This window comes from Brachyistius frenatus, unplaced genomic scaffold (genome assembly GCF_029030835.1).
Source record: "Brachyistius frenatus isolate BFR_SWC_R1_liver_20210118 unplaced genomic scaffold, ASM2903083v1 Contig_10, whole genome shotgun sequence".
NCBI classification, from domain to species: Eukaryota; Metazoa; Chordata; class Actinopteri; family Embiotocidae; genus Brachyistius; species Brachyistius frenatus.
Window position 1 is genome coordinate 1,332,478 of NW_027210609.1, and position 20,172 is coordinate 1,352,649.

The following is a 20,172-nucleotide window of genomic DNA, read 5'->3' on the forward strand; positions in this document are numbered from 1 at the left end:
TAGTGAGCAAAGGAACTTACATGTTTACTTTGCTTTTATCAAAAAGATGAGATGACTCATCCTTTTGTTGATTAATAGCATTTCTTAACTGTTTGTTTATTTGTTATGCGCAAATTCTAAACTTGCATGATGTAACGTCTAATTTTAGGGATTTCTTTGTTGTATATGATGGTAAAGCTGAACTGATCTTTGGGATTCGCACAGCTGCTCGGACAAAACTGTGTACGTCACTAGTATGTCAGACTGGATACTGGAAATCATAAAAGGCATTTTTGACAACCACTAATCAAGATAATAATCACCAGATTAATCGGTAGCAAAAACAATCTGCAAACATTTCAAGCTATTTTTCATAGGCGGTGTCAACCCTGCGTAACCCACATTAGTTTTACCAGCAACTAAAGGGTTAACTCACACATGCAGTACTGACGTTCACCAGAGAGGCGCTCTCGTGCACGTCGGGAGATCAAAGCCTTCTCCCCGGGAGACGACCCTTTTATACCTCCAATGAAACGGCAGCGTAATGATCTACACCACTGAAGAATCTCATTTGGTTGATTTTTGCTCACTGCTTTTGAGGAGCTTTATTTGTTTGACCGTTAACCAGACCGACTCCGAAGGAAAAAGTTTATTTTAAGTCTGAGAAGAATCTCCGGTGAGTGGCGAATGCACGTTGCTCACAGTTAGCCGTTTGCTGTAGAGCTACAAAGGAGGACAGTTGTAACAGTTGTTTAGTTGGGCTAAAGATATCTATCAGGAGAGTAGAGAAAAATAACCAGTCGGAGATAAATATTAATTTGTTGATGAATGTTATTTTACGTGGTTGATATCTGTGATTGTGGAGCTACATGTACGGCGACGGGGCGAGCAAAGCGCTGAGGGGTTAATGGGACCTGTTGAAGCCGAGCGGGAACGATGACGTCATTTTCTTGTTTTTTAGCGCCAGAAGTAAACTGTCAGATTGAGAACAGTGTGTTGCTTAGTAACTGTGGACGTTTAAATAATGCCTGTTAGGTATAAGTGATAGATGCCACTGAGACATGAGTACACGTGTGTGTGAAATATGTTGGTATGTTAATATTGACCATAGTGAATATTATTATATATATATATGTGTAATACTATATTACTGGTCATTCACTGTTACACCAACAATAGAGTTTATAAATTACAGTACTGACATCGTATTCAATTCTGCTGCATGTAGATTGTTTTTTCTGTATGGATCTGTGATGGAGACAGCGATCCCCAGAAACCTCCACAGAGCGCTGGAGCTGAGTGACCCTGTGATCCCTGATCATCTTCTCCGTGGGTGAAGCTGCATTTGGTCTTCTTGGATTCTCCTGCCAGAGCACCGACGAGCAAAAGATTCAGATAAGAGTTAGTCTGAGAGCCTCCAGACGTACACTACCCGGGTAGTCGACTGGAAGACAAGAGACTGAAACTGACTGACTGAAAGAAATACCAGTATTGAGGTTATTATTTTAATGTTATTTTTCTTTTATGCTGTTCCCTTGATTTTCTGTGCGTGTGTTAATAACTATAATAAATTGCAGTTCAGTTCCTTGTTTTAAACTGCAAACATTTGCCGTGTTTCATTCGCTCCCAGAGCGACCTAAAGACAGTCCTAAACTTAACACAGGAAGTCTAGTGTGTTACATAGACTACACCTGTATTTAACTCTGATATGATGTCTTCATCACTCAGTAATTACCTGCATTTATATGTTTCTCACTGCCGTGTTCATGCAGGAGTTTGGACGGTGAGGATCGGAACATGTTTGTGACCGTGTTCCTGCTCCTGGTTGCGCTGTGTTCCCAAATGGGAAATGGCGACGGGGGAGAGGGGGCACAGAGACCCGGCCATGTTTCGGTGATCATAGTGGGAGGCACGGGTGACCTGGCAAAGAAGTACCTGTGGCAGGGATTCTTCGAGCTGTACATCAACCGGGTCAGTGGTGGAAACACCTTTTCCTTCTATGGTGGAGGACTGTCACCCGCTGAGAAGGCCACGCCGGTCCTCTTTGAGATCCTGAAGGCAGTGTCCTGCTCAAAGGACGTATCTCCGGAGCGCTGTGCTCTGCTGAAAGAGCAGTTCCTGCGGCTCTCGCAGTACCGGCAGCTAAAGACCCAAGAGGACTACCAGGACCTGGCCAAGCACATTAAGAAACAGCTTCAGGAGGAGGGCATGACGGAGGCGGGGAGGCTCTTCTACCTCTCAGTACCAGCTTTTACATATGCAGATATTGCTGAAAAGATAAATAGCAGTTGCAGGTCAGCCAATGGGGCTTGGCTGAAGGTGGTGCTCGAGAAACCTTTTGGACATGACTTCAGGAGTGCTCAAGTACTAGCATCTCAACTTGGGAGCTCGCTGAAGGATGAGGAAATGTACAGAATTGATCACTACTTGGGGAAGCAGGTAAGAAAATCCTACAGAGTGGACCTTTTACACGTGACTCTGCAAGTGAGATGTTTGGTTTTAATGGGATCTTTTTTTTTATTTATTTTTTTTATGAAAAAGGTGGTATCAAATATACTTCCATTTAGAATAAAGAACAGAAAATTTCTGGATCCCATCTGGAACAAGCACCACATCGAGAGAGTGGAGGTTGTATTGAAAGAGACGCTTGATGTTAAAGGTAATTAAAAGTTTCATCAGCCCTGCTGTAATTAATTATTCTGAGGTATAAAAAAAAAAAAAAAAAGTAGCGAAACTTCCTAAGACGGATGTATTCACGTCCTTTCTTTTGTCATTTTATCCTCCAAAGGTCGTATTCCTTTCTACGACCAGTACGGGGTGATCAGAGATGTGATGCAGAACCACCTGACCGAGGTCATGATGATGCTGACCATAAAGCTGCCCATGAACGTGAGCAGCCGTGAGGAGGTTCTTCAAAACAAGCTACAGATCTTCAGTTCCCTGCTGCCTTTAGGAAAGAACCAAGCTGTGATCGGTCAGTACCGAGCTTACAAAACGGAGGTTCAGCAGGAGCTGAATAAGACAAAAGATCACGTCAGTCTCACACCAACATTTGCAGGCGAGTAATAAAAGATTCTTTAATCATTCTGCTGTGTTTGCTTAGTACGTGTTCTTTTAATGTTCATGTGTAATAAAATATTGTGCTGCTAATATGTGATGATGGTGTTTCTGTGTTTCAGCTGTACTGGCACACATCGATGAGGCCCGGTATGAAGGTGTGCCAATCCTTTTGATCTCCGGGAAGATGTTAGATGAGCGGGTGGGATATGCCCGCGTACTTTTTAAGAGCGACATCTTTTGTCTTCAGAACCATAACAGCGTTCACTGCAAGCCCAAACAGATAGTTTTCTACTTTGGGCATGGCAGCCTTAAAGATCCCGCAATTCTAGTCAGTAAGAATTTATTCAAGCCAGCTGTAACGGAGAATGAGTGGAAGGAAGTGACTGAGCATCCAGACGTCAGTGTTTTAGGTTTGCCTATATCCGACTACTACGTGCAAACTCCAATCGAACAGAGGGAAGCTTATGCACAACTTATCTCTCACATCTTCGCCGGGCGTAAAAATAACTTCATTAGCACTGAAAATCTGTTGGCTTCCTGGGCTTTATGGACACCACTGCTCAGCTCTCTAGCCAGCTCCTTTCCCCGCATCTACCCTGGCGGTGCTGACAATGGAGGTCTGCTGGACATCCTGCTGAAAGGGAAAGACATCAGCTACAACAGCAGGGCAGTTATAATCAGCCCTGATCAGATGGGCGGCTCGTCGACAAACGGTTTCCAGGTGATGCAAGGCAAATTTCGCAGCGCTGACATGGTGTCTGCCTGGGCTGAGGAGCTCGTGGAGAGGCTCGCTGCAGATATACAGGAAGCAGCGGAGGCGGCGGTGCGCGAGGAGGGTGTTTTCCATCTCGCCCTCTCCGGCGGGTCGACTCCTCTCGCTCTGTTCCACAGGTTGAGCCAGCACCACTTCTCCTTCCCGTGGAGGCGCACTCACGTGTGGATGGTGGACGAGCGCTGCGTGCCGCTGACTGAACTGGAGTCGAACTTCCGCAGCCTGCATGACCACCTGCTGCAGCACGTGAGAATACCTTACTACAACATCCACCCCATGCCGGTACAGCTCAACCAGCGTCTGTGCGTGGAGGAGGACGGAGGAGCTCTCATGTACGAGAGAGAGCTCGGCAAATCGGTCAACGACACCAGCTTCCATTTTGTGATGCTGGGCGTCGGCTACGACGGCCACACGGCCTCTCTTTTCCCCGGCGGCAAAGCGAATGAACTTAACGAGAGCCTGGTGGTGCTTACCGAGAGCCCCGTCAAGCCTCACCAGCGCATGAGCCTCACGTTCGGTGCCATTAACCGAGCTCGCAGGGTCGCTTTTTTGGTGATGGGCAAAGGCAAGCATGAGCTGATCACCCAACTCAGCCGAGTTAAGGACAACCCAGACAAATGGCCCATCACTGCGGTGAAGCCTGTGAAAGGTAGACTTGTTTGGTACATAGATTATGATGCACTTATAGGATAGTAATTATTTTCAACTTTTAATCAGGCGATTGTCTTTAGATCTGCTTTAATCAAACTCCTGGTTGCATTAAATGTACTAAAAGCACATAAAGGACCAGTGGTTTTACAGGTTTTTACAACTCCCACCCACTGAACGTGCTGCTGCATTTCTCCAAGTTATTTTATCGGGTTTCTGATTTATTTTCCACCAGCTGTTCGTTTGAGTTTATAACAGTTATTTCAAAGATGGTATGACTTGATCAGAGTTAGAAATCCAATATAGCTATTAATGCGTAGTATAGCAGAAGAAGACGGTTATAAACAGTCCCTGTTTGATGGATTTATGTGCTTTTGGGGAAATGTGGACACTAAAAAGGACATCGAAGTTTGTGGTTTCTTACAATATAAGGTCTTCTGATCTGCTAACTAGGACGGCTTGGCTAATGAAGTCGGAGTTTGTTTTCCAGCACATTAATTCAACAGCAGGAGTTGCAACTGCATTATAAAATGATAATAATCTTAATTTAAGAGTTAGGCTGAAAGCTTTAAAAAAATGTTGGCAGGGATGTTACATATTTTCAATTTGTAGTTAATGGGTTAAAAACAAAATGATGGTTCTTTTTAATTGCCAGTTTATAACCTCATTTTAATTTTTTTTTTCTGTGCGAGTGAAATTTATATGATGACTTTTTATAATTTACTGATTACTAATTAAGTGCCAGAAGAGTGGAAATCGAGACAAATAAGTGAAGTATGCATGTCTGCAGTTTACAGAGTACAAGGTAAGCAGCACAAACGAGTAGAGATGTTGCAAACATCTGGTGCTGAAAGTCGGTTGTTATTTGTGAATTTGATCGGATCTCAGGTGAAATTGCAGCTATGCAGTTTATTGTATAATCTGCATTTTTGGATTGTATATTTGCTATTGCCGAGTGAGAGACCCACTTAAAATGCAATCGGTTAGTTAAAAGAAAAACTTGAAAGGTGGGTGGTCTGCGAAATGATATATTACATTTTTAAGTAAAAGAAATATGTACATTTGTAACACATATTTTGAAGATGATGTAAAATATTTGGTGTTTAACTAATAAAAACACATCCCTGACCCCCATACACATTGACATTCCTGTAAGAGTATTCAGTACATGTCATCAGCAGGTGCCTTATATAAATCCAAACAAGATCGACTGTATACTTTACATCAGATTTAAAGTTTACTTGGACCAAGTTTCAGCAGCAGCGCTGTTATTGCGCCCGTGTTTGAGCAACATTAGTACCATTAGGCTGAAAAGATTCACCACACATTCTCATTTATTCAAAAACAACTTTATCTGTTATGGATGCTTTGAAGAAATAAAAATGTACATCCACAAAATATTCTTTCACGTTGTGTGCTCAAGTGGAGTATTGACACCACATGATTTAACATGGGGGATTAGAAAAAAAAAAATCTTTTAAATTATTGCCTTTTGAGGTGTTTGGATTTTCTTTCCAAACCTTTATAATCTTTGTTGTTTTCTTTTTTTAATTTGAATAATTGGGTGACAGAGTGACAAATCGATATGTGATGACTACATACCAAAAGTTTAAAATGATATGTGGCAGTCTGAAACTGATCAGAAAGTGCCAGAAAATAGATCAAACAGATTTACAAGTTGCACTTACTGGACTTTTCTACTTTATTTTTTTATACACAAGTCATTTTCCCAGTTACTGCCTTGTTAAGAGCATTTAGATTATGGGGTTCACTTATGTTTTGGTACAGCATCTTCATTTTTTTTAGTAATACAACCTGGTATGGCTTAATAAATATATATATATATTTTTTTTTAATTCCTACCAGAGTCTGTTTAATGTAGCTTTAATTTTCTAATAAGATAAATATCACTTTCAGTATTGTATGCTGATTTCACACTTGTATTGTTATATATATATATAGAGGATTATACACTGAATCCACTGTGTAAACTACATATTTATTTGCATCTTTTGACAAATTGTTACATGAAACAAATGTAAACCCATCAAATGCAAATGGTCCCAACAAACAAAACATCTGCTGTTTTGAAGTGAGCAATAAAATGCGAGACGGATTAAGTCACTTTCCCTTTTCTTTTCTCCTCCTCGTGGTTTACAGTTACCGCCTGCTGGCGGCATGGAAACGCCATGAATTCTTTATGCGGGCCGTATCTGATGTCACTGCGGGACAGCTGGACCGTTTTATCACTCATTGTTCCTTCTTGGCTCCGTCGCAGGCCGCTTGCTGGTTAGCCAGAGTCCTCCTCTCACCATGAAGAAACCTGAACGGGCATAAGCAGGTGTTACTCCTTTGAACTGAAGATTTTATGAACGGTCCGTTATGTGTTTAGAGAGAGAGAGAGAGACGTCCTTCACCTGTACTGAAAGTGGAGGCGACTGTCAGAATAAGAGACGTGTAGTACAGCTCTGGGGTGGTTTTGGCCTGGGAACATACATAGTCATTATTTTGATGGTGCCAGGTTCTTTTTTCTTTTTTTTTTTAGAATTCAATAATTTATTTTTTCTTACACATGCTGCTGCTGTCAGAGTCAAGATGGCAGTACAGAGTCCTTGTCCACATGACAGCAGACCGAACACATGATAGGCAGCCCACAAGCTCTGAGGAACTGGGTCTATTAATGTAAATATCACCGCAAAACCTTGGACGAGAGTGAATGCTTATGTTAAATCCATGTTCTTTTTTTTTTTGGTGTTCAGGCTGGTACTGCATGTGCACCTATTTTTTTTTTTTTTTTTTTTTTTGAGGTTATCTGATGGGACTTACCTGAAGCTATGAAGGACACGGCAATGGAGGTGGACAGGTTGTTCAGCAGAGGCTGCCTGCAGTATCTTGTGGATTTTGGCCTTTAATCAAAACAGACACCACCGTTAATGCAATGTTGCCTCTTGTACAAGTAACCCGTGATCTACATGGCTTGATGCCACCGCCTGCATCCTAGTTACCTCCCCAAGACGTAGAACTGAGGGACCAGAACGAGTGCCGTGAACACCGCGTTCACTATTTGACTGTGAATGAAAAATTAATAAAGCGTCGGCATTAAAACGTGATTAATTGCGATATCTGTTAATACAGTACTTACAATTTTAACCTCTGATTCCTTGGTATCCATCTGCTGCTGTGATACGCCATGAAGACGAGCATGAAAAGAAACATTCAGAGTAGACGTGTACTGTAACACTGCTCCATACGGCTGCATGTGTTCTGCAAAAGAACTGCCAAAAGCTCTCATCGTTAACAGGTGGAAGGATTGGGTTTCCCTCTTTCCGTGCCCGGAGACTTCGGCTGCATATTTTATTCCCTGAAAGCTGAACATCCGCACAAAAATGTAAGCTGGGAGATTAGGCTGTTACATGTTTGGTAAAAGCTGGCCTGAACACACCTGGATGGTGATAAAGACGCATTATAGTCATAAAAAAAAAAGGATCACATCTTGAAAGGCTTTTGACATAATGGGAACAGGATAGTTTCCTCATATTGTGTAAAGAGTCCTGCTCCACCCTCGAGAACTCCTCCTGTTTTTAAAAATAATTGCAGCAAGCCACATGTCACCGCTGCCCTATATTGACACGCAATAAAACATCCCACCCATTAACTTTAACTCTGTTCGCTCGTGACACTCATGCTGTAGAGAGTCTTCCAAAAGATTCAAACCAACGTCCAAAATGCCTGTCGACTACAGTGGAACGTGGGACATTGTGAGCAACGTCAATTCTGAGGGATACATGGTGTCGCTTGGTAAGCGTCACAACTTCTTTTAACAAATTCAATTGAATTTGAGAGTCTTTCTTAAATGCAGGAAATCCTCATATAGTTGATCTCTTGTGACTCAGCATTATTTATGTAAAAAAAAAAAAAAGAGATTCAAAAATACTTCCTTACAAATGAGCACCTTTATTGTTTGTCAATAATATGCATTGTTAAATGTACAGTGAAAAGTAGGTGTCGATCATGTTCTGATCACACCTTGATGAACGTTGTGGCAGAGTAAGGTTAACAACAATTTACAATGGTGAAAATGTTTTCATGCTTTCCTCTCATTTTGACATGCAGGAATTGATTTTGCAACACGCAAGATTGCTTCCTTGTTGAAGCCTCAGAAATTGATTAAGCAAGATGGAGAGCGTTTCACAATCCAGACATTCACTACTTTCAGAAATTACGAGTGTTCGTTCAAAACTGGGGAAGAGTTCAAAGAGGTGACAAAAGGACTGGACAATCGGACATGCCAGGTAAAAATAGTAGCAACATTAAATATTGTCGTCTCAGAGTTTAACCCATGTGATGTTGCTGTGATCACTGCCACACAGTATAACAAAAATAAAAACAAGCAAACAAAGAGCACGGTTTCTATAAAGCCTCTCTAAATTTAAACCACAAACTGTTCACGTTGCATGTTCATGTTGCATTTTTTTTTTTTTTAAAGTTGTATTCTATGACATTTTTTTTTCCTACCAGACTGTGGTCAACTGGGAAAATGACAAGCTCGTGTGTGTTCAGAGAGGAGAAAAGAAGAACCGAGGATGGACTCACTGGATTCAGGGAGACGAGCTTCATCTGGTATGACTCTGCAGATTTTACTCTGACGTCTGCAGTCCAGTTCGTGTTTGTGATCAACAGCTTGTGAAATTCAGAGGAAGATTTTGTCATATGTTGTCGCAATTTTGAGGTACTTTTTTAGACTCGCACAAAACTAGAATTGTAATTATACAAAAGGAAATGTTGCTCCCGGTGATGTATAATGGTATTAATCTACATCAGAAGGTTGAGCAGTTTTATGTTTTCTCTCTGCAGGAACTTACTTGTGAGGATCAAGTCTGCAAGCAAATTTACAAAAGGACTGTGTAAGCTGACCTTTCAAAACCATTTCAGACTTCACTTGTAATGTATCTATGAAATGAGCTGAGCCACACAATGCTGCTGCCATACTTAATAAAGAGCAAACTGTTTCATTTAACAATTTTTTTGTTGTTTATCTATCAACCAGGATTTCAACACCAACTGTATAAAAATGTCTTTGTATAACATTCTGACATTCATATATGTAACAGCAATATGCAGTTCGTCATCAGCACTTTTAAATTATTTTTTTTTTCCTTTATAAAAGTGGATCTTATTTTGACAGTGTTGCCTCTTGTAAAATCTTGTAACGACATATTTCTTAAAACTGGAAGAGGAAAACATTATTTTGCGCTGGCTCATCTTATCATTTGGCATCCAAGAAATGAATATTGTCGTTTAATGGATGGATATTTTATTATCCCTTTTCATTAAAATTAATGTTGGTTTTTTTTACTGTATGAAATCATTGTAACTCAAAATATTACAACTGTTGTACTTTAAATGTGATGTACTTAGAAGTGGGCATATTGTAGTACCTCTGCCACACCACAGGATGATGCTGTAATATTATAAGAGAAAAACCAAAAGACTTGTACCCAGTGACCCAGCACCCGAACTCATAAGCATCAGAATAGACCTGCTTTTATATCAATTTATCATTGATTATCCATTGGGCACCGGCACCGTCATGTGGGGTGTCAGCACACTTGGGTACACTTCGGTACCAGGAATGAATGAGCAAAAGAAGTCATTCAAAAAGGAATGGTCAAATATAATAATATTTTAGACAGAGGGAAACAATTCAATAGTTCAAATAACAGTGGGAATATGGCATCAAAAGGGCGATGCCACACTCAATCAAAATAAAGTGGGTACGGTGAGAAGTAGGGGAACTAACAAGGAATAAGAGAGCAAGAACACGTAGGCTGAAAACTGGACAGCGAATTTTTAATTGTAGGAAAACATCCAACGGGAATTGTTATCGGTGCCATGTAGGAAATACAGTAAATTGTTATTGAATTACAGAAAATAAATGTTTAAGTGTGTAAACCCCATTTAAAGAATGGAATTGAGTTTACAGGATCAATTCAAAATGAAAAAAAGTCATACTATAGCATGTTGTCTAAAATATGACAAAAAAGTCATCCTATAGCATGTCGTCTAAAAAAATTTAAAAAAGTCATATAATAGCATGTCATCAAAAATACTTTGGACGACTTTTTTTGTATGACTTTTTTTTTACATTTTGGACGACATTAAAGAAGTATGACTTTTTTTTTTACTATTTCTGACGACATGCTATAAGTATGACTTTCGTTCAAGCTATGGAAGGCGGCACAGTAGTGAAGTTGTCAGTGTTGTCGTCTCGCAGTGTAAAGGCCTCGGGTTCAATTCCGGTCTCTGACTTTCTATGTGGAATTTTTATGTTCCTGCAAAACAAATAACCTAAAAGTAAAGTTTGTTCTCCATAATATGGATGACTAACTTATGCATGTGGTCCATAATGTAAAACATTACATTCAAGCAAGAACATGCAATCCTCCACACACAAAGTTCCAGGCCTATCGAACCCAGAACCTCCTGATCGTGAGATGACAACACTAGCTCAGACGTGCACCATTTTGCTGCCTTTATTGCATGCTTGTCTGACTTATATGACTTTTAAACATGTTATGGAAGATTGATCAATGGTTCAGTGGTTGGTATTGTTGCCTCCCAGTCAGAAGGTTCCAGGTTTGAGACTCACCCTGTAAAGGATGACATTAACATCTTTGATGAATCAAACCTGCAACCTTCTGACTGGGGGGCAAAGTCATACTATAGCATGTTGTCAGAAATATGACAAAAAAAGTCATACTATAGCATGTCGTCCAAATTATGGAAAAAAAGTCATACTATAGCATGTTGTCCAAATTATGAAAAAAAAGTTATACTATAGCATGTTGTCCAAATTATGAAAAAAAAGTCATACTATAGCATGTTGTCCAAATTATTAAAAAAAAAGTTATACTATAGCATGTCGTCCAAAATATTAAAAAAAAAGTCATACTATAGCATGTTGTCCAAAATATTACAAAAAAAGTCATACTATAGCATGTTGTCCAAATTATGAAAAAAAAAGTCATACTATAGCATGTTGTCCAAAATATTAAAAAAAAAGTCATACTATAGCATGTCGTCCAAAATATTACAAAAAAGTCATACTATAGCATGTTGTCCAAAATATTACAAAAAAAGTCATACTATAGCATGTTGTCCAAAATATTACAAAAAAAGTCATACTATAGCATGTTGTCCAAATTATGAAAAAAAAAGTCATACTATAGCATGTTGTCCAAAATATTACAAAAAAGTCATACTATAGCATGTTGTCCAAAATATTACAAAAAAGTCATACTATAGCATGTCGTCCAAAATATTACAAAAAAGTCATACTATAGCATGTCGTCCAAAATATTACAAAAAAGTCATACTATAGCATGTCGTCCAAAATATTACAAAAAAGTCATACTATAGCATGTCGTCCAAAATATTACAAAAAAGTCATACTATAGCATGTTGTCCAAAATATTACAAAAAAGTCATACTATAGCATGTCGTCCAAAATATTACAAAAAAGTCATACTATAGCATGTCGTCCAAAATATTAAAAAAAAAGTCATACTATAGCATGTCGTCCAAAATATTACAAAAAAGTCATACTATAGCATGTCGTCCAAAATATTACAAAAAAAGTCATACTATAGCATGTCGTCCAAAATATTACAAAAAAGTCATACTATAGCATGTCGTCCAAAATATTACAAAAAAGTCATACTATAGCATGTTGTCCAAAATATTACAAAAAAAGTCATACTATAGCATGTCGTCCAAAATTATGAAAAAAATTAGAGGTTAAAGGCAGCAGTGCATTATACAGTCGGCCGTCTGTGTCGGAAGGCCGGAGAGGACCACCGGAGGGAGTTCAGTCGGCAAGTCGTAGCAGCAATAGCCGAGACGACGTTCAGACAATGTGGTGGGTGTCGACGAAGATACTCGATCAGCCTTCACCGTTGAACACATACAGTGGATTACAAATTATATTAAAATTCACGGACATCCTGTTCAAATCTCTTACAGCTCCGGTTCTTTGGCTATAAAATATGAAATATCTTATATTATAGCTTACGTTTGCAGAACAGTTTTTCAGTACTTGTTTTTTTTTTTTTTTTTTTTTCATTAGTTCATTTCAAAATCCAGAATTTCCTCATGCATCAAAAACCACTTTAGAAATGCTGCAGCATCAGCTCATTCTGCCATTACTAACACCAAAAAAAACAAACAAACAAACAACAAAAAAAAGATTGGTGCTCCAAGGGTTTAAGATGCTGACCACGTTTTGGTGACGTCCCAGGTTTGAATCCATCTGATACCTTTTGTTAGAAGTAATCTTTCTTATATGTTGTGAACTGATCTGTGAAACGAAGGCAGAAATGATCCCAGAGTGGTCAAAACATAAAGAAATGCGTCATGCATGGTGACCCAATTTTTTTTAAATATATGAACCAGACTTTTTTTTTTTTTTCTTTTAGTTTCCAAAAACGTAGTATATAGGATATCTACTGTATTTTATACACATACAGCATGAAGTAGACACACAGCAGTGTGGCACATCCAGCCTCGGCTATCGACTACAGATTCAGGCATCTGGTATAAGATATTCCTCTATTCCTCTTTGCAACTGTCTTATCAGCAATCTCTACGCATCCAACCGGCACAATTTTCCCCAAATTTGCTCTTTTTATGCAGATGATATGAATAGCAGTATCACATGGATAGGTCTTCAGCTAAAATGGAAATTAGCTCTGGTGTTTTTAATCCTTAGGGTTTAGATGCGAGATGTAGCAGGTAGCTTTTTTTTTTTTTTTTTAATGTTGTACTATATTGAAGAAATGCTGTTTAACCCATGTAGACATCTACTTTACATGCACATATTTTGCTCAGCAGTATTTAACGACATATTTCAACGCTCAGTAAATGCGATACAACCACACAGAGGCTTCACGCTGAGATTTATTGTATTTACAGCGATTAGCTGAATGTGTGTTAAATGTTTCAGTGCAGGGTTGACAACCTGGCAGTTACAGCGTCATAAAGGCAAATCATGTATACATTTTATTCTGAACCGAGATCGGAGATCAGTCCTCAAATTGATAAAAGCAGTAATGTTGGTTACGAAAAGAAAAAATTATCTGGGATTTTTTTTTTTTTTTTACTATTTCTTTGTGATGTAAAGAAAAAATTATTCTGGGATTAAAGCGCATTACACAGTTTTTTTTTTTTTTCAGGGTCATTGATTAAGTTACTTATCTGGATTCCTGTGACACAAAACCCAGAGCGTCTCTAAACTCAGGGTTAACACGTTTTAATAAGTTGTTTTGTGTTCAACAAATGACGGGTTATCTAACTCAGTCCACTCCAATGACTTCTGTGTTGAGAGATAGGCGGTGTAGCTCTGCGGAACTGAAATATCCTGTCGTGTGTAAATAGAAGTGGGTAAAATATCAGCAGCAATATTCAATATGAGGGTTTTGTATCACCTGAGCTCAACATCTCACTGTTGGCTTGGACTTTTTTCAGATATATTTGCAAAAGACCTTGAGGCCTTTGCAAGGTGAGTATGCTTGTTTTTTTTTTCTGAACCATTTAAAAAAAAAAAAGAAAAAAAAAAGCCAGTTAACCCTGCACTTTATCTCTAGCCAAATAATGTCTATATTTAGATCCGTCTCTACATTTGATTAACAATCTCAAATGTGATTTCAGGCACGCTAAAAGAAGCACAGTATCTGCAGAGGATGTAAAACTTGTAGCCCGTCGCAGTACTGCATTGGTGAGTTATGACGAGAAAATATATATATATATTTTTTTTTAACGATGTGTGTTGTGTAGTAACTTATGAAGCACTAAGTCGGAAAACACGTAGTTATGCCAACCAGAGTTCCCCACTCCCAATCATTTCAGTATACAGGACCAGCAGACAGCATATTTAATGTTTAATTTGCCTTTATTTATTTCAGTTCAACTACATACAAAATCAAATTGAAGAACTGACCCAGGAGCAGAGGGATTTGAAAAAGAAGAGAACTGGGAAGAGGAAGAGCAGAGACACTGAGGAGGAGAGCAGAGAATAAGGACAGGACACAGGCAAGCCTGCAGCGTCTCACTTGTGCCCAACATTCAAAAGGTACATGAAGACTGGCTAACACATGACAATGAGTTAAATGTCATTAAAAGTCTCAGTTCTTTAATGGGAATTTTGCATTTCAAGAAGTCTACAACATGAGATTTTGATATTACAGTCTATGTATCCTATGCTGATTTTGAGCAAACAACTTCAAATTGTCAACTGTCCTAAGGCCATGTCAAATCGCAGTGCATTTGGCACAGGTTTGACATGCAAGTCACCATTTGTGAAAAACAATAAAGCACATTATTAAATTTCAACAAAGACTCTAAAAATCTCTTCATAATCTTGTATTCTGTCAAATGTTTCTTTTAAAGTGGAAGAATTATCAATATGGTGATCTGTTTTACAATTTGGGTAAACCCCGAGACTGTCAGGAAAACCACTCATACAGTCTAATGCCATCTGAAAAATTCCCAGTTCCAAGGCCAAGCAACAGGATAGTTGTCTTATTACGAGAGCCATACAAAGAACAAAATGCAGTTTGGGAAAGGAAAAGTCACATTGCTGAGCTCATTTGTTTTAAGTCAAAAATAATTACAAGGAACTCCCAGAAACTTCCCGCTCACCTTCGAAGTAGCTGTGAGGAATCAAAAAGGGAAAATTCACTAGCAAGCCATCAAAAGCAGCAAAAAGACAGGTACTACCCCATGTCATGTCTGAGAAGGCCACACACTGAAAGTGTTGGAACTTCCATCTTCGTCCTTCAGAACAGACTTCAGTCAGGGTTCAAACGGAGACCTCGACCAGCAGAGCCCAAGGTCCCTAGATATGTGAATCGAATTAGATGTTTTTTATTTGACAAACTGACTCAAATAGTAATCAACTAAGCATCTATTCAAATGAACTTTATTAGAGAACTCCCTTCATTTGACATGTTTTTAAACACCTCACAAACGACAAGAGCTACTGGGAACCATTGGACACACCACTCCACGTTCTCACACTACCACTCGCGTCCCCCAGAGTCTTCAGCAGGTGTCATCCACATCAAGTACACACTTACAGATCAGTTCATTAACATGAAAGCACACACCATACAGCATTCAAATCAGATAATATAAGCAATACAAATATTCATCACAACATTCCACTACATTTTGATATTTCTGCACTGGATAGACATACTTAAGAATAAGGGAAAAACTTGCAAAGATTAAAAAAAAAAAAAAAGAAAAAGAAAAATCTTGAAGTACTAATTAAAGAATGTCCATGTTAGGGGAGGCGCTCGTAGCATCTGCCGCTTCCACTCACACACTCAGAAAGCAGTCAAATTGGGCTCTCTCACTGCACAACCAGTCCGTTTCACGCGTCTCTCCGTTCGCTCACTCACCGCTTCACTCTTCGCCACAAGCCATCCTCAATCGCACTCATCAGTTCTTAAAATGTCAGTTGCGCAGTTCTTTCCATTTAAAAGTGGATAAAAGTGAAAACACCCACCGTCTCTTAGAACATGCGGAGTGAAGCCGTTCTTTGATGGCATAGCATTTACAGGTGGGAAGAGGGAGAATGATACCGATATCACCCCAAGAATGCTGCCAAAGAGGAGCTTCCTCACAGGAAAATGGAAGAGAGGTGAACTGCAGAAGAGATTTCAATGAAGGCTTTTCCACAGAACTTGACTGCAAATAAAGTTGCACTTAAAACATATAGGTTTCAACCAGATTCTTCCCAATGCACGATTGCCTTTTAAGTCGATGACAAAGCCAGATAATGGTGAACCACAAACATTCATGCATTTTCTAAATGGTTATCACATTTCACAATTCATGCATTAGAGAATCCAGTTGAAATGGATACAAACAAATGAGACATCAAAAATAGCACTTTAGTCGGATGTCCTGGTAAACAATGCACTTCAACACTTTCTAAATTAAATCTTTTAGCTTTTTTTTTTTTTCCAAATGTACAAAACATCTTCCACAAAAGTGTTAAGTTTTCAGATACGCATAAACACCAGAAATAAATTTCGAAAAGACTCATCTTTCTCACAATACTTACCAGACAAAAACTTAACTTACATACCCCACCCAGATGACTTTGACTCCATGCTGGACCCAAAACCTGAGCTAAACCCACTACCACTTGTTGTAGAGTTTGACCCTGTTCCCCAACCGAGACTGGCTGAGCTGGTGCCGTAGTTGCTGTTGCCTGTACTGAAAGACTGACTCTGGTCCCTACTAGAACTTGTTCCACTGGAGGTGCTGCCTGAGGTACCTGTCTGCTGCTGGCTAGCCAACATACCCATCATCCCCCAACTACTCTGCAGGGCAGCCTGAGCAGCAGCCATCATGGCAGGGTTCAGACTGAAGGAACCAAAATTAGCCAGACTACTGTTGGTGCTGCTCCCTAACCCACTACGGCTGCTACCGAATGCTTGAGCTCCAAAACCATTTCCAAACCGTGTTGTACGATCAAACTGCCTATTGCCATGTTTGGGTTCAGCGTTTGAGATGTGAACGCTGACTCCTTTGATAATAAGGTCCTCTCCGCAGAGAGACTGGGCAACCTGTGAGGAAAAATATACAAATCAGGTCGACTGGGCGTGGGCAACACTAAAACAGGAAGTACTTTCTACACATCCAAAACAATACCTGATCATCTGCAAATGTGACAAAGGCAAAAGCTCGGAACGGCTTGGGGATGAAGACATCTGTGACTTCTCCATACTGCATAAAGAACTGCCGTAGGTCGTCTGTGGTCATGTCCTCTGTGCAACGGCCCACAAACACTTTCCGGCTCCTTAGCGGCTCATCTGGACCTTGCTGTGAACAACAGGAGAATACAAAAATATTACGGGCTATAAGCGGTTAACAATGATGTAAGCTCAGTTTCCTTTCTCATAAAGTGGGTACATACATGGATATTACTATATATATATATATATATATATACCTCCATATATACCTTCGAGTTAGGGAGCTTGCAGTCACACCATCTCCCATCAATCATATGGCGCTGGGAGATCACCTTTTCTTGAGCCTCATACTCTGTGAACCTCACAAACCCGAATCCCTTGGAGTTCCCAGTCTTGGCGTCCCGTTTTACCTGAGAGGACAATGAACAAACCGTGATGAACATCAGCTGTTACCACATACAAACCAATGCAAATGTGTATTTTACTATTATTGCTGAAGACATACCTGAACCATGATGACTTCTCCAAATGTGCTAAAATAGTCTTTCAGGTCCTGTTCAGTTGTTTTCCAAGGAAGACCCAATACAATCAGGTCAGATGTCTTCATATCTCCTCTCTTCATCTTCACAGCAGAGGAGGCATCAATTTCCTCCATTTTTCTTTTGTTGTCTAAAATGAAATCAACACAAAAGAAATTAAATAATGTAAATGATAACCGAGACAAAGGCTGTATGAGAACCTTAGCTCACTTTATACGAGCAAAATATATGATTAAATATACTTTTTTGGGAAAACATTTCTTGTGAATTTATATTGTTACACAAGCGCATCTATTGAATATGTACAAACCGAATTAAATTGCACATTTCAGGCTTTCACGTAACTGAATTTATGTCAACAGATTTAATATGATTTTTTTTCAGCCTTTTAACAGATTGCAAACTACAAAAGCGCACAAAATAAAAACATAACTGCATTTTAATGACAGTAAATAGGTCCAGCTGGCTTAACCTAATGCCGTGTAATACAACACCCTTTCATGTAATGGTCTTTCATATTTCATGTTGGTTAAAACTGTTTAAAAACCAGGGCCAATTCAACTAAGTAATTTTCAAAGCTATAATGGGTGGCACTGGCAATGAACGCCATTATACTTGCGCCACCCTGTTACAGGCATTATATAACATTGAACTAAACACCTTTAGGTGTTAATTCAACATAACACACAACAACTACAGCCTCGAAAATAAAAACATAAAAGTTCGAGCATCACCTCGACATCGGTATCAACACGTGCAAGCCTCCAAACGTGCATTTGCTTTGGCAACACGGGTTCAATAAGCTCGTCGACATCGCACGCACGCGTTTCGTGAATGGATTTAGCGCCTCGACTCGATTTTCTTTTTTTAATTTTTGGTGGGCGTGGCCAATTCGCACGTCACGTCACATCTTATTTCCAGCGTGCTGAAGCTCCATCATACATTTTTTAAATAAACATCACATCTGGCCACCCTCGTATAAGAGCCGACCGTTTTGCGACGCACCGGTCCTCGCACATACCTTTCGGATAGTTCACCACATAAACGACATTGCCCCATCCGTTTTCTGGCGCGTGCAGGATCCCTTCCACCAGACGTACCCCTCGCATGCACTGGGACACGGGGCTCCTGAAACGAAGGCCGCACGCCCCGGGAAACTGAGCTGCCACGGTGGAGAGCAGGACAGTCCCGTCGTCCTCGGACGGGATCTCCATGGGCTCCTCGTTTTCCTCCTCCGCCACTCGAATATACACTTCAGCCATTTCCCCCTCAAAAAGAAAAACGTGTTGCCTGATTCAAAACAAGTGTTAAGGACAAGCAAAATGGCCCGCAGCTAATGTTGCTAACACGACTTGAATGAGTGAGGCTAATTTGTTAAGATATTTTTTTTATAGGCAAATGCGTCAAACGTAATTATACTATAACAAAAAAAAAAACAAAAAAAACACCGTAACAAAGTTGGTTTAAATTTTTTTTTTCATTAAATAACATTTCCCTCAAACTACGTTAGCAAAGCGAGCATCGGCCTTACTGTTCCTTTGTTCGCTGTGATCTGCGTCGTCAACACCGGACGACGACGACGGCTCCAATGTGCCTTAAAACTGCGCACGATATCAACGCTAACTAAACCGAAGAGAAGATTTCTCCAACGTAGTTCGCTGCAAGCTGGAGAAGTTGTCCGACTTCGACGACGCACTCGTCTCTCCACGCGTGCAAAAGTGAGAACAACAGCTCGGAAGAATTTTTTTTTTTTTTTTTTTTTTTTCCACGAGGCGACAAATGTAAGCACCGTGTACGGCCTACCAAAATGGTATCATCTACGCGAAGAAGGAACTACGTCATCAGATCGGACGGTTTAATTTCAACGCGGGGGGGGGGGGGATTTCTCCAGCGTGTCGTTAATTTGAGCAAAGGTTAAACCAATCGCAAGAAACAATTGGTAAGACCAACTTTTAATTGTAGTAGTTTATGTGTGGACGGTCATATTAATCCGGTGAATCATATTGTTTAAAATAAAAAAAAAAAAAATTAAAAAAAAGTGCTCCCCTCTAAGGGAATGGATTATGCGAGGTTTATTTCATCTACGACGACAGCTTCCGCTATTTGCTGCGTTGGTTGGTTGGAAATAGGAAAATGGCGGGTTGTACGAGATATACGAACTTTGAAATACAGACGATCCATTAAATTCAAATTACAAGTTGTGATCTAAAGGGACCTCAAAGGATTTTTTTTTAAGGGATTTAGTGTTTCAGTCGCGTTATCTGTGCAGCTGTCAGGTCAATGTGAATAGTTTCTCTTAGATGAGCTCAAAAGAAAAAGTTTGCTGAAATTATGTCTTTTTCCAATTTAAACGTTTTGTTGCATTTTGATTTTTGTAGAAATTTGCAAAGGAGACTGGCACTTAGGTCTT

At 39.7% G+C, this 20,172-nt stretch overlaps 5 protein-coding genes across 8 annotated transcripts; 3 read left to right on the forward strand and 2 right to left on the reverse strand.

The window, feature by feature from the left end:
• Positions 1-65: 65 nt before the first annotated feature.
• Positions 66-6,579, forward strand: h6pd (hexose-6-phosphate dehydrogenase (glucose 1-dehydrogenase)). The gene is made up of 6 exons (XM_069690766.1): positions 66-655; positions 1,208-1,380; positions 1,752-2,418; positions 2,521-2,638; positions 2,768-3,037; positions 3,159-6,579. Exons 3-6 carry the CDS (start codon positions 1,777-1,779, stop codon positions 4,502-4,504), a joined length of 2,376 nt encoding a protein of 791 aa, XP_069546867.1. The 5' UTR covers positions 66-655; positions 1,208-1,380; positions 1,752-1,776; the 3' UTR covers positions 4,505-6,579.
• An 88-nt stretch (positions 6,580-6,667) lies between these two features.
• Positions 6,668-7,651, reverse strand: LOC138616374 (uncharacterized). The gene is made up of 6 exons (XM_069690616.1): positions 7,602-7,651; positions 7,465-7,527; positions 7,286-7,365; positions 7,030-7,160; positions 6,877-6,943; positions 6,668-6,782 (listed from the first exon to the last, which is right to left on the reverse strand). The coding sequence occupies exons 1-6, from the start codon at positions 7,649-7,651 to the stop codon at positions 6,706-6,708; spliced, it is 468 nt and encodes a 155-aa protein (XP_069546717.1). The 3' UTR covers positions 6,668-6,705.
• Positions 7,652-8,002: 351 nt separating this feature from the next.
• rbp7b (retinol binding protein 7b, cellular) lies at positions 8,003-9,812 on the forward strand. Its single transcript, XM_069690579.1, has 4 exons — positions 8,003-8,257; positions 8,573-8,751; positions 8,978-9,079; positions 9,314-9,812. The coding sequence occupies exons 1-4, from the start codon at positions 8,185-8,187 to the stop codon at positions 9,365-9,367; spliced, it is 408 nt and encodes a 135-aa protein (XP_069546680.1). The 5' UTR covers positions 8,003-8,184; the 3' UTR covers positions 9,368-9,812.
• A 2,420-nt stretch (positions 9,813-12,232) lies between these two features.
• On the forward strand, positions 12,233-14,532 carry cenps (centromere protein S; the record flags this gene model as incomplete). Its single annotated transcript, XM_069690771.1, is given in 4 exon segments — positions 12,233-12,377; positions 13,982-14,015; positions 14,165-14,231; positions 14,419-14,532. Coding segments are annotated over 4 exon segments (360 nt in total), but the record flags the coding sequence as incomplete, so codon positions are not given.
• tardbpb (TAR DNA binding protein b) lies at positions 14,387-19,585 on the reverse strand. 4 transcript variants are annotated; one of them, XM_069690769.1, is made up of 8 exons: positions 19,294-19,585; positions 18,784-19,030; positions 17,729-17,892; positions 17,481-17,633; positions 17,180-17,350; positions 16,026-17,094; positions 15,262-15,350; positions 14,387-15,165 (listed from the first exon to the last, which is right to left on the reverse strand). In XM_069690769.1, the coding sequence occupies exons 2-6, from the start codon at positions 19,022-19,024 to the stop codon at positions 16,603-16,605; spliced, it is 1,221 nt and encodes a 406-aa protein (XP_069546870.1). In that variant the 5' UTR covers positions 19,025-19,030; positions 19,294-19,585; the 3' UTR covers positions 14,387-15,165; positions 15,262-15,350; positions 16,026-16,602. The 4 variants fall into 4 exon arrangements, with proteins under 4 accessions (XP_069546870.1, XP_069546868.1, XP_069546871.1 ...); XM_069690767.1 differs by having other exon boundaries at positions 14,387-15,350; XM_069690770.1 differs by having other exon boundaries at positions 14,387-15,350; positions 17,493-17,633; positions 19,294-19,584.
• Positions 19,586-20,172: the final 587 nt, after the last annotated feature.

What these genes read in the sequence shown, in the direction of transcription:
- LOC138616374 (XM_069690616.1), bottom strand. Translation starts at nt 7,651, where the DNA reads ATGGCGTATCACAGCAGCAGATGGATACCAAGGAATCAGAGGTTAAAA. An exon ending in AGGAATCAGAGGTTAAAATT is followed by an intron (nt 7,528 to 7,601) that starts GTAAGTACTGTA and finishes TTTCATTCACAG; the next exon opens with TCAAATAGTGAACGCGGTGT. An exon ending in CGTGTCCTTCATAGCTTCAG is followed by an intron (nt 7,161 to 7,285) that starts GTAAGTCCCATC and finishes CTCTCGTCCAAG; the next exon opens with GTTTTGCGGTGATATTTACA.
- tardbpb (XM_069690769.1), bottom strand. Translation starts at nt 19,024, where the DNA reads ATGGCTGAAGTGTATATTCGAGTGGCGGAGGAGGAAAACGAGGAGCCC. An exon ending in ACTCGAAGGTATATATGGAG is followed by an intron (nt 17,351 to 17,480) that starts GTATATATATAT and finishes TGTTGTTCACAG; the next exon opens with CAAGGTCCAGATGAGCCGCT. An exon ending in TCACATTTGCAGATGATCAG is followed by an intron (nt 17,095 to 17,179) that starts GTATTGTTTTGG and finishes TTTTCCTCACAG; the next exon opens with GTTGCCCAGTCTCTCTGCGG.
- h6pd (XM_069690766.1), top strand. Translation starts at nt 1,777, where the DNA reads ATGTTTGTGACCGTGTTCCTGCTCCTGGTTGCGCTGTGTTCCCAAATG. An exon ending in AGAGACGCTTGATGTTAAAG is followed by an intron (nt 2,639 to 2,767) that starts GTAATTAAAAGT and finishes TATCCTCCAAAG; the next exon opens with GTCGTATTCCTTTCTACGAC. An exon ending in TCTCACACCAACATTTGCAG is followed by an intron (nt 3,038 to 3,158) that starts GCGAGTAATAAA and finishes TCTGTGTTTCAG; the next exon opens with CTGTACTGGCACACATCGAT.
- rbp7b (XM_069690579.1), top strand. Translation starts at nt 8,185, where the DNA reads ATGCCTGTCGACTACAGTGGAACGTGGGACATTGTGAGCAACGTCAAT. An exon ending in TGGACAATCGGACATGCCAG is followed by an intron (nt 8,752 to 8,977) that starts GTAAAAATAGTA and finishes TTTTCCTACCAG; the next exon opens with ACTGTGGTCAACTGGGAAAA. An exon ending in AGGGAGACGAGCTTCATCTG is followed by an intron (nt 9,080 to 9,313) that starts GTATGACTCTGC and finishes TTCTCTCTGCAG; the next exon opens with GAACTTACTTGTGAGGATCA.